General features: G+C 35.0%; 1 protein-coding gene across 1 annotated transcript in view; it reads right to left on the bottom strand.

Annotated features, from left to right (window-relative positions):
• Positions 1-11,728, bottom strand: part of LOC106470611 (BAI1-associated protein 3-like) — a gene marked incomplete at its 5' end in the record, with an annotated part of 45,603 nt that overhangs the window by 25,097 nt on the left and 8,778 nt on the right. Inside the window, 6 exons of the mRNA XM_022399238.1 lie at positions 593-667; positions 2,699-2,767; positions 6,716-6,839; positions 7,910-8,070; positions 9,150-9,182; positions 11,237-11,288. Of these exons, the coding sequence (XP_022254946.1) occupies positions 593-667; positions 2,699-2,767; positions 6,716-6,839; positions 7,910-8,070; positions 9,150-9,182; positions 11,237-11,288 (514 nt within the window). The remainder of the gene's footprint in view (positions 1-592; positions 668-2,698; positions 2,768-6,715; positions 6,840-7,909; positions 8,071-9,149; positions 9,183-11,236; positions 11,289-11,728) is intronic.

Raw genomic sequence — 11,728 nt, 5'->3', positions numbered from 1 at the left:
GCCCAAGAGTTGGCGGTGGGTGGTGGTGACTAGCTGCCTTCCATCTAGTCTTACATTGCTAAATTAGGGATGGCTGGTGCAGATATCCCTCGTGTAGCTTTGCGCGAAATTCAAAAAACAAACATTACAACCGAAATATAATTTTGAAAGTTTTGTAATTATTTAAACACAAAAACTACAGAATCAAAAGAAAAATAGTTATAACAAAGATTATAAAGCCACAGAGTTGTTAATGTAAACGAAGAAAACTGTAGAGTTTTTTTTTATATCACTTTGAAATACCAGCAAAGGTTGACGCGTCAGGCGAGGTATTTTTGTTGTTGTTGGCTTCACGGGGATGGCGGGACGGCGCCCATGTGCGTCATTCGCTGCAAACATCAACGGGGGTAGTGAAATGGCTGTCAAACTCGTAATAATAAGAAAATGAATTAAGTAAGGGATTTTAAAATTCCTCTGTGGAATATTTAAGAAGTCCTGAATGATTCATGGTGATCAAGGGCTGGGAAGTCGGTAAAAAATTTCCTTAATTAAAGCAGACACAAAACGTTTTACTGTAAAGTTTTCAGAGTAGTTTTTGTTATTTTAGGCTTACCTGCAGGATTTTAATTATGAAAGGATACGAGCCAGCAAGGTCAGGCCAAGAAAGTTGAAACCAGAATTCTTTAATCTGAAAAGCAAAGTTAGCTATATCAGATCACCTGAAACCAGATATATTTAGTATAAAAACAAAGATAGCTACACGAGATCAGCTGAAACCAGAAGTATTTAGTCTAAAAAATAAAGATAGCTACATGATATCAGGTGAAACCAGGATTATTTAACCAGATCGGCTGAAACCAGATCTGTTTAATCTGCAAAGCAAAGATAATTCCACAAGATCATCTTTTCATACTAAAAACAAAACAAAACAAATTTACAGTAGCTTTTGACATGGTATATTCACATTTGTGCGCCTGACCGGTTCGAACCGAAACATTCTAGACTTGGTGAGAGAAAACGAAAGTGCGTGGAGACGTTGTCATGGTTACAACAACCTCAACTGCACACGAAAAAGAAAATAATCATGTTATTCAATATATATAGATAGAAAAAAAAACGACTGAAATCGACGGGTTACTAAGAATCAAAATTATTGTAAGTTATTTATTTTTCGCAATTCTCGGTGATTTTAATATTCACCAGTTTTTAAGATGTAGTTTTATTAATCTATCCAAAAGAAATATAACAGTAACTTTAATGTAATATATTTTTTTTTTTTCTGAACGTATGTAATTTCGTTATCCATTTTCCCTCCCAACCCCTTAGGTTTCAGACTGACATAAATGTGCAAAGACCAACTGATGGAAAACAAGAACATTTTGGGTTACGTATACAATTTGTTATGAATATGTGACAGGTAATTGAAATAAAAATTAATCAGAAGTGTCAGTAAGTGATGGGAAATCAACCATATATGTCAGTAAGTGATGGGAAATCAACCGTATATGTCAGCAAGTGATGGGAAATCAACTATATATGTCAGTAAGTGATGGGAAATCAACCATATATGTCAGCAAGTGATGGGAAATCAACCATATATGTCAGTAAGTGATGGGAAATCAACTATATATGTCAGTAAGTGATGGGAAATCAACCATATATGTCAGTAAGTGATTAGGAAATCAACCATATATGTCAGTAAGTGATAGGAAATCAACCATAAATGTCAATGTCAGTAAGTGATGGTAAATTAATCATAAATATCAATAAGTGATGGGGATCAACCAGAAACGTCAATAAGTGATGGGAAAACAACCAGAAAAGAGTGAGTTTTATCATTAGTTATAAATACATGACAAGATGAACTTGGTAGTGTATGATTTTTGTATTATTGTGTTAATCACAATACAAACACGTTTAACTAACGTTCTAGGCTGCAGCACTTGAGTTAACTTCTGAACAATTAATTATTTTATTTTTCAACTAGACAGAAACATATTTGTTACGTACAAATCATCCTGTTTTCTCTGTGAAGGACAGATCATGTTTACGATTCACCACAATATATCTGATTCACTATGATATAATACGTTAGAGGTATGGAAATTTGATACGGTACTATACTTGAGTAGATTGTTAAATAAAAAACATACTATGACCTTACCTGAGTGAAGCATGTAGCAAGTGACACCCTATGACCTCACCTGAGTGAAGCATGTAGCAAGTGACACCCTATGACCTTACCTGAGCGAAGCATGTAACAAGTGACACCCTATGACCTTACCTGAGTGAAGCATGTAGTAAGTAACATCTATTTCCTTATCTGAGTGCAGCATGAAGCAAGTAACAAAATATGACCTTACCTGAGTGAAGCATGTAGCAAGTGACATCTATGTCCTTACCTGAGTGAAGCATGTAACAAGTGACACCCTATGACCTTACCTGAGCGAAGCATGTAACAAGTGACACCCTATGACCTTACCTGAGCGAAGCATGTAACAAGTAACACCCTATGACCTTACCTGAGCGAAGCATGTAGCAAGTGACACCCTATGACTCTACCTGAGCGAAGCATGTACAAGTGACACCCTATGACCTTACCTGAGTGCAGCATGAAGCAAGTAACACAATATGACCTTACCTGAGCGAAGCATGTAGCAAGTAACAACTATGACCTTACCTGAGCGAAGCATGTAGCAAGTAACAACTATGACCTTACCTGAGCGAAGCATGTAGCAGTGTCTACAGCGGAAGTACTGTACTTCACCAAGTTATCCACACTTTTAATCTGTATAACAAGAAATAAAAGTGTATAAGTAAATATTACATAATAAACATACTTAATATCTTTTAATTTTGATTAGTAAAGAAAACGGACACTTTTCTGTCGGGTTAATAACAAATAAATAATATTTGAAAATACGAGCATTATAAAGATTTTCTATAAATTATAAACAACAATTAAGATAAAGTATTTAAAATGTCATAAAGAAGTACCATTAAGTAAGACAGACAGCTATGAATAATATTAAAAATATCAAATATAATTAGTGTTTTCCGTCTGTTGACCGATCCGGTTTTCATCATAAGTCTTTTGGCGCCATCTATCTTTATATATGTATAACAAAATAGAAAAATTATTTCACAAGAGCACCGGTAGGCAGAATGGGGAAAATGAAAACAATAAATCAGAATATTTCTTCAATGTTCAGTTTAAATCTATTGTCTTTTCTAATCCTTAATTGGGATGTCAAGAGACAATCGTGATGGTTATTATAATGTTTTTCCTAATTATGTTATTTTATTAATTCAACATTAAACTACTTATGTTGAAAAATTAGGTGAATTTAATTTTAAAAATTTCACTCTTACAGAAAGTAAAATGTTCTAGTGATTACCATTCCATTGTTTTCTAGAACTTTCTTGCTAGTTTTGTAGCCCGAAGCTGTACGAGGGCTAACTGTACAAGCTGTCCCTAATTTTTTAGCTCAAAGACTAGAGAGAGGCATCGCCCAACGTAAAGTATTGGGTTTATCAAATCGAACAGTGAAATTTGACATTGACCCTAGGATTATAGTCTTGCACGTTAACCTGCGATGGTTTGGAATTCCGTCCAGAGGGGAATGTGTCACAACCTTCAACCATTTGTGTCAATTAGGCCGGAGTTCAGTACCGGATTCTATGTGCCATTTCGGCATGAGAGGGACTTAATTTTTTGTTTTTTTACAGAAACCACTGGGCCACGCCCGATCCTCCTCTAATGACTCGTCAGAGAAAAATAGACGTGTCTTTAGAAGAGGTCTTGGCGTAGCCGAGTGTTCAACGTGCCGGGCTGTAAATCCGAGAGTCCATGGTTTGCGAAGAATGCATTGTTCTTTGAGGATGTGAATATATTATAAGATTGACTATCAAATTCTAGTGTTCGATTCGAGTAGCCCACGCCAATATAAGGTTCTGAGAGACTGAAAATTGAAAAATTATCCTGTTTGTGTTCTTGTAAAACGACGTTTCGAATATTCTTTGAAATTGAAAACTGTCTGGCGTAAAACGATTTACAACGATAAAAGGCTCGTTAAGCCAGTCATTTAACATAATACATTCACTGGTTGAGTGATAAACTTGAGGACTTATAAGGTTACATGTAGCTCATTGAGGAGCATTGTGTTGAAAAACAAATAGAATATTCTGGGTTTGTCTATATTCACTGGTTGAGTGATAAACTTGAGGACTTATAAGGTTACATGTAGCTCATTGAGGAGCCTTGTGTTGAAAAAACAGATAGAATATTCTGGGTTTGTCTTTAAAAGTTAAAATAACGAATCTTTGTCTATAATGTTCTGATAAATGCGTCAGTGGACTAGATTATTACGAACACTAAAAAGATAACAAGTGAAAATCTTACCTTCTGTTCAAGCATGATTTGCGATGAACCACAAGAGAGGAAGAAAGAAGGAAAATGCGGCGGATGTTGAGCCACATTAGAAGAAGAAGAAGAAGCAAAGGATAACGAGTTAATAAAAAAAAAACAGGTTAATATAACAATTAGAAATTAGTAAAAAAAATTCATGAAAATATTAGTAATTTACCAAAGCACTAATCTTGTTAGCATGTGGAGAAATTTGTAAAAATATTTTATTTGAGTTTAAGGAACGAAACGATTTAAATCATAAGATAGTCTTGATATTCTGATTTATGGCGCATACCGTTTCATTTCTAAAGATTTTTAGCAATCTTACTTCTTGATTTATACTTCTCTTTTCTTGTTCGGGTAAATAACGTTGCGCTTTGGTGAGGGGTTTTTCCTGTTCGGGTAACTAACGTTGCGCTTTGGTGAGGGGTTTTTCTTGTTCGGGTAAATAACGTTGCGCTTTGCTGAAGGTTTTTTCTTGTTCAGGTAAATAACGTTGCGCTTTGGTGAGGGGTTTTTCTTGTTCAGATAAATAACGTTGCGCTTTGGTGAAGGTGGAATTCTCCAAAAAACATCAGTTTCACCAAGGGGTGTAACTCGAAAATAATTTCTGTTGTTTGGTCAGTGAGTTAATTAATAAAATTCCATTAAATATTTCATCTTGAATTTTTAAACATCGAAAATAACTAAGCTGGCGTAAACTGATTTCCCCCTGTCAAGTTATCAAGCACGTGGAATGACATCACGCGTAGTAGGCCTGTTTGGGTACTACATAAAAAATCAAACAAAATCCAATAACATTGTATGTCAGCAGTTACGTGCCAAAAAATAAATATTCTGCGAGAAGCCTAAAGTGATGTTTAAATTGAACATAGATAGCACAATATGGCGGCGTGATTTTATTTAATAATTTATTTGATTCACGACTAACTCTCTCTCTCTTTGATTTTCCTGAATGGATAACACTGAGTGAGTTTATAGCTCTAATTGACCAAACGTAAGAAAAGACTTGAAAGCACGTACAACACCAATCACGTTTACTTTCTTTATGCTCTCAACTTTGTCAGTAACTTACGACTGTTTTAAAGATATGTCGGACCTTGAAATAATGACTTGAGAATTCCATTAGTTTTAAAGAAACCAACAGATTGGCCTGAAGGACTGCGGACCGGAAAGTCTAAGGTTCGTGTAGCGGTGCTACTGAGCACGCCCCACATATTCAGTCGTGGGTGCGTTTTAAGAGTGACAGTCATTCCTGGTATTCAGCTGAAATTCGGACAATACCCTTGTGCTGCTCACTGGTTCTGGCCTGGCCATTTGGCCTCTGTGTCGTATAAGTTGCTATTAAGGTTAAATATAGCAAATAACATAAGAAGTCCACTTTAGGAAAATTTCGTTAAAGTATCTTGTTTTCAATACTACTTTTTGAAAGACGCACACACACGAGAAAGGTCTTTCGAATAAACAATACCATTAGGTTTGACGAATAAAGCCATACTCGGGATCGTAACTTATCGCTTCGTTGTATCAATAAAAGGTGAACTACCAATGTATGTTAGCCAGAACCTTACTTGAGACAACGCAAAATAAGGATTCAAAACTCAAAAGACCGGTTTTGTTTGATTATGTATGTATCAAAATTCTCCACATTTTAAAAGTCTGAGTGTCTACGAGACGGTTATATCAAGGAAAATTATATACGCAATAAAATATGTGAAGAAAATTCACTGATTTATATTCAAGACTGTTTAATGAAGTAAATGATGACAAGCGACAGACATGAAAGTTATATTTAAGACCAGCTCTAATTTAGAGAATTCGAGAGTATTCGTTATACCCATCACCGGTTCTTATAAGTTTCATACTTAACAACGAGAAGTCTTTCAGAAAGAAAGTTGAGTCTAGTTAACAATGAGATGTTTCCCAGAAGGAAAGTTGAGTCTACTTAACAATGAGAAGTTTTCCATAAAGAAAAGTTGAGTCTACTTAACAATGAGAAGTTTACCCATAACAAAAGTTGAGTCTACTTAACAATGAGAAGTTTACCCATAAGAAAAGTTGAGTCTACTTAACAATGAGAAGTCTTTCAAAAAGGAAAGTTGAGTCTACTTAAGAACGATAAGTCTTTCAAGAAGAAAAGTTGAGTCTACTTAACAATGTGAAGTCTTTCAAAAAGGAAAGTTGAGTCTACTTAACAATGTGAAGTCTTTCAAAAAGGAAAGTTGAGTCTACTTAACAATGAGAAGTCTTCCAAGAAGAAAAATTGAGTCTACTTAACAACGAGAAGTTTTCCAAGAAGGAATGTTCAGTTCAATGATCAGTCGTTACCTTATCTAACTCCAAAGCTTTTTTGATCCTCTGTCTGGCTTTCACCTTAGCCACAGTGAACCACTGATCGATAACATCGGAGAACCATAAATGATAGTTGGAAATAACAAGTTCCGTTCTTTCACTGTCGGGAGAAGAATATTTTAAAATACATGATCGAAGTCAAGCGTGTTAATATGTCATTTCTCTACATTAAATGTACTTTTCATAAAATACAAAATGGGTAATTCTAAAAATAAAACCAACATTCTAACAGCCCATGAGCGTAAGATATAAACTACAGAAAATACAGTTTTTACACCCAAACATGTATATTACTGGTCGTTTAAGAAATGAGAGTAACGGATAAGGAGCTCTGATTATATCTGACAACTACACATTCACGATTGTATAAAAAAACAGCACCTGTTATATCTAATTCGCCTCAACTTTACACGAAGTATTTTCGTGTGTTTCTAATTTTATTAAAATAAATACTTGAAATTTTTTATACATTATTTACTACTTTCACGGAGAAAAGTAATGACAGTTGATACAAATTAATTTAATAAATTGTTTTACATAAAAACATACGTTAAGAGAAATGTCTTGTCTAGGCGATTAAAAGTGATTCTGGGCGTTTCGTAATTCACCGTTATTCACATTCAGGTGATTGATTAAAACACACAAAAGAAAACTCTGCTATATCCTTCCTACAGACAGATGAACATAGCATCCAAGGACAATATGGACTTTGTAGTCCATCTAGGCTGTTCTATTGTTTGTTTGTTTGCAGTTAAGCACAAAGCTACACAATTGGCTATCTGTGCTCTGCTCACCACGGGTATCGAAACCCAGATTCTAGCGTTATTAATCCGCAGATATACCGCTGTGCCACTTGGGGGCAGGCTGTCCTAAACACTAAACTATATATATATATATATAAACAATGTCAATCCTTATCATGCAAATATTTATCAAGCCTTTTCTGAAACTCTCTTACATTTACTTGTACCACCACATCTGAAGACAAACCAAATACAAAATTATAAACTAAACTACAAATAAGAATATTAATCAGATCCTTAAGCATATTTAAATAAGGTATTCTATAAACTTCAAGTTTGTTTTCATATTAGGGTAAGTTGTCCTAACCACCTAGGTACGCGTTACTTCCAACTTCATTCAGAAGTAAAGATGGTAAACAACACTCACTCTGGTGGTAAGTTATCTCTAAAGCGGACAAACTCCTGTAGATTCAAGTAGAGTTCAAACATGGCTGTCCCCAACTCCACTGTTTGAGACTCAGCAACTCCATCGGTGGCCGAAGCTTTGCAGCAGGTTTCCTGTACTTTATAACCTACATTTTCTTCAACCTAGGATCAATAAATACTTCTTTGAGTCGGGATACAGTGATATTTTTGATTGGCTCACAAAGGAATTTACCGACGTTTGATTGCATCGACTGCACGTTTCTACCTCTTTTTTTTGGTCAAACTTGTTTCGCAAAATTTATTTATTTCATTTAGCTATGAAATGTGAGGTTAGGGTACACTATGGGGTACGAGGGTTAGTACTTGCCCCGCTAGTTTAAAGAATAAATCCATGTTAATGTGAAAGGATAAATATCTTAGGATGTAGTTAAGATAATTCATGAAATGAATTCGTGGTGTATTCATAGAATAATTATTGGTGAAAATCAGTTAGATTAACAACTTTTAATATATAGAAAAGCCAGTGTGTTTTGGTAACACTACGTTCCAACAATGGCTTTTATGTCATGTTGCTTAGCTACAAAAGTACAACTTAATATTGTTTGTTAGTCTATGTACTGAAAGTAAAAAGTGAAATGTATAGACAAAAAATATTTGTTGATTTCTTAATTTAGAGCCTCCGTTGATTAAAGAGGTTTGTTTTTTTTTATTTAAAATGTTGGTGATATAACAGAAAAGAGCTTAATTTAGAAACAATTTAAGTTTAAAATTAATTCGATTTTTCTACTTTCGTGATAAATTTTATGCACTTGGCTCTAGGCTAGGTGATCCCACACTGAGTCTTTACTTTAGGTATATTATACCAACACTCACTACACTTATAAGGTTTCACGGACCCCCCCCCTGACGAGCCCCTTCACTAAAATCGTAACGAGCAGATAGTAATCAAACTATTCTATCTGGATAAACGCATTTAGGCTTTTATGATTCCGCCTATTTCGAGAAATCAAGTGTGACGTGACGTGACACACAATGGATTTTATATAAGTTAATTTCACAAACAACACAGGAACATATGGATAAATTTATAAGTGACAACATACGAATAGTATACACTCACAGGGTTGGTTTTTAGTTTTGATCTGAGCAGGTGGCCTGTTTTAATTGCAAAAGCAATATTAATTACTAACACATAACAAACGAATCACTCGAGAATAGCTAAGGATAGAATTAAAACCAACCTTGTGCAGTTTCTTGGCAACAAGATCCGCCAACTACGTAGCAGCGTGCAACAAAATGAAGTAATAATTTATACAAGAGCAGATAAAGTTTCCAACCAACCTTAGTTAGTTAGAGCTTCAAAGTTCAATAAGTTATAAACATTTCAAATTAAGCTATCGAATTCTTTACAGAGTTAAACAGCATATCAATACACTTCAGTAACATCAATATTCCTTTCAAAACGTGGCTGTTTAATCGAAAATCTCTCGTGTACGATACTACTTATATGTTGCTGGTAGTGTATTCCAGGCCTGTTTTTGTGTACGATACTACTTATATGTTGCTGGTGGCCTATTTCAGGCCTGTTTTTGTGTACGATACTACTTATATGTTGCTGGTAGTGTATCCCAGGCCTGTTTTTGTATACAATACTACTGGTATGTTGCTGGTGGTCTGTTTCAGGCCTGTTTTTATGTAAGATACTACTTATATGTTGCTGGTAATGTATTCCAGGCCTATTTTTGTATACGATACTACTTATATGTTGCTGGTTGTACATTTCAGGACTGTTTTTATGTAAGATACTACTTATATGTTGCTGGTTGTACATTTCAGGCTTGTTTTTATGTAAGATACTACTTATATGTTGCTGGTTGTGTATTTCAGGCCTATTTTTGTATACGATACTACTTATATGTTGCTGGTTGTACATTTCAGGACTGTTTTTGTATAAAATACTACTGGTGGTCTGTTTCAGGCCTGTATTTCAGGCCTGTTTTTGTGTACGATACTACTTGTATGTTGCTGGTAGTGTATTTCAGGCTGTTTTGTATACGATACTACTTATATGTTGCTGGATGTGTATTTCAGGCCTGATTTAGTATACAATACTACTTGTATGTTGCTGGTGGTCTGTTTCAGGCCTGTTTTTGTGTACGATACTACTTGTATGTTGCTGGTGGTGTATTTCAGGCCTGTTTTTGTGTACGATACTACTTGTATGTTGCTGGTTGTGTATTTCAGGCCTGTTTTTGTATACGATACTACTTATATGTTGCTGGTTGTGCATTTCAGGCCTGTTTTTGTGTACGATACTACTTATATGTTGCTGGTTGTGTATTTCAGGCCTGTTTTTGTATACAATACTACTTGTATGTTGCTGGTGGTCTGTTTCAGGCCTGTTTTTGTATACAATACTACTTGTATGTTGCTGGTGGTCTGTTTCAGGCCTGTTTTTATACAAGTAGTATTGTATACATTGCTGGTGGTCTGTTTCAGGCCTGTTTTTGTGTACGATACTCTTGTATGTTGCTGGTGGTGTATTTCAGGCCTATTTTTGTGTACGATACTACTTGTATGTTGCTGGTTGTGTATTTCAGGCCTGTTTTTGTATACAATACTACTTGTATGTTGCTGGTTGTGTATTTCAGGCCTGTTTTTGTATACGATACTACTTGTATGTTGCTGGTAGTGTATTCGAGGCCTGTTTTTGTGTACGATACTACTTATATGTTGCTGGTAGTGTATTTCAGGCCTGTTTTTGTATACGATACTACTTATATGTTGCTGGTAGTGTATTCCAGGCCTGTTTTTGTCGTACTAATTTTTGAATTTGCACAATGTCCCGAATTATTTCTAAAATAATTACAACAGATAAACTTAACTTCATAAATAGAATGTTTATCAACTTGAAGTTTAAAAGTAGTTCTATATAGCTTTAACTGTGAATAAAAATGTCTGATAAACATTTGGTAGCTTCAATTAAGTCTATGGGAGATTAATCAACCCACTGAATGAAGGGGCAAGGTTTTAGCCGCGGCATAACGGCTCATTGAACGACCCTGAATTTTTTTCTTTTTCAAGTACAAACTTTTAGCTCATAATTACATCTCTTGACTGATTTTTTGATCTGATTACAGCCGCGGCTATTGAGATGTTTTTAGATTGAGAACCACACTACCGTAGTCCTACCACACATTTACGTTTTAAGGATATTTATTACCAAACAAAGTTGTGGAGGCTTTTTGAATTCACTTTACCTCAGGCATTCAATTTATTTTTGTTTAAAGACGGAAATAAAGGAAAGATTATAAACCGGAAAACTCACCAATTTCTCTAACTGCTTATAGACGACGGTTGAATAACTGACTTTGACGTTACTGTTGAAGAAAGAAAATGCTTCAATCTGGCGCCTGTCATATAATAAGTTTACTTGTAAAGACACTTCTAAGAGAAAATTAATGTGTAAAGGCCCTTCTTACAGGAAACTAACGTGTAAAGACACTTCTTAATGGAAATGGCACGTAAAGATACTTCTAAAAGAAACTAACGTGTGAAGACACTTATAAAAGGATACTAACGTGTAAAGACACTTCTTAATGGAAATGGCACATAAAGATACTTCTAAAAGGAAACTAACGTGTGTAGACACTTCTAAAAGGAAACTAACGTGTGTAGACACTTCTAAAAGGAAACTAACGTGTAAAGACACTTCTAAAAGGAAACTAACGTGTAAAGACACTTCTAAAAGGAAACTAACGTGTGTAGACACTTCTAAAAGGAAACTAACGTGTAAAGACACTTCTTAATGGAAACTAAC

The sequence above is a fragment of the Limulus polyphemus genome, unplaced genomic scaffold, assembly GCF_000517525.1.
Source record: "Limulus polyphemus unplaced genomic scaffold, Limulus_polyphemus-2.1.2 Scaffold4115, whole genome shotgun sequence".
Lineage (NCBI taxonomy): Eukaryota > Metazoa > Arthropoda > Merostomata > Xiphosura > Limulidae > Limulus > Limulus polyphemus.
The sequence above is the reverse complement of the archived record's forward strand: the minus strand, read 5'-3'. Positions and strand labels throughout refer to the sequence as shown.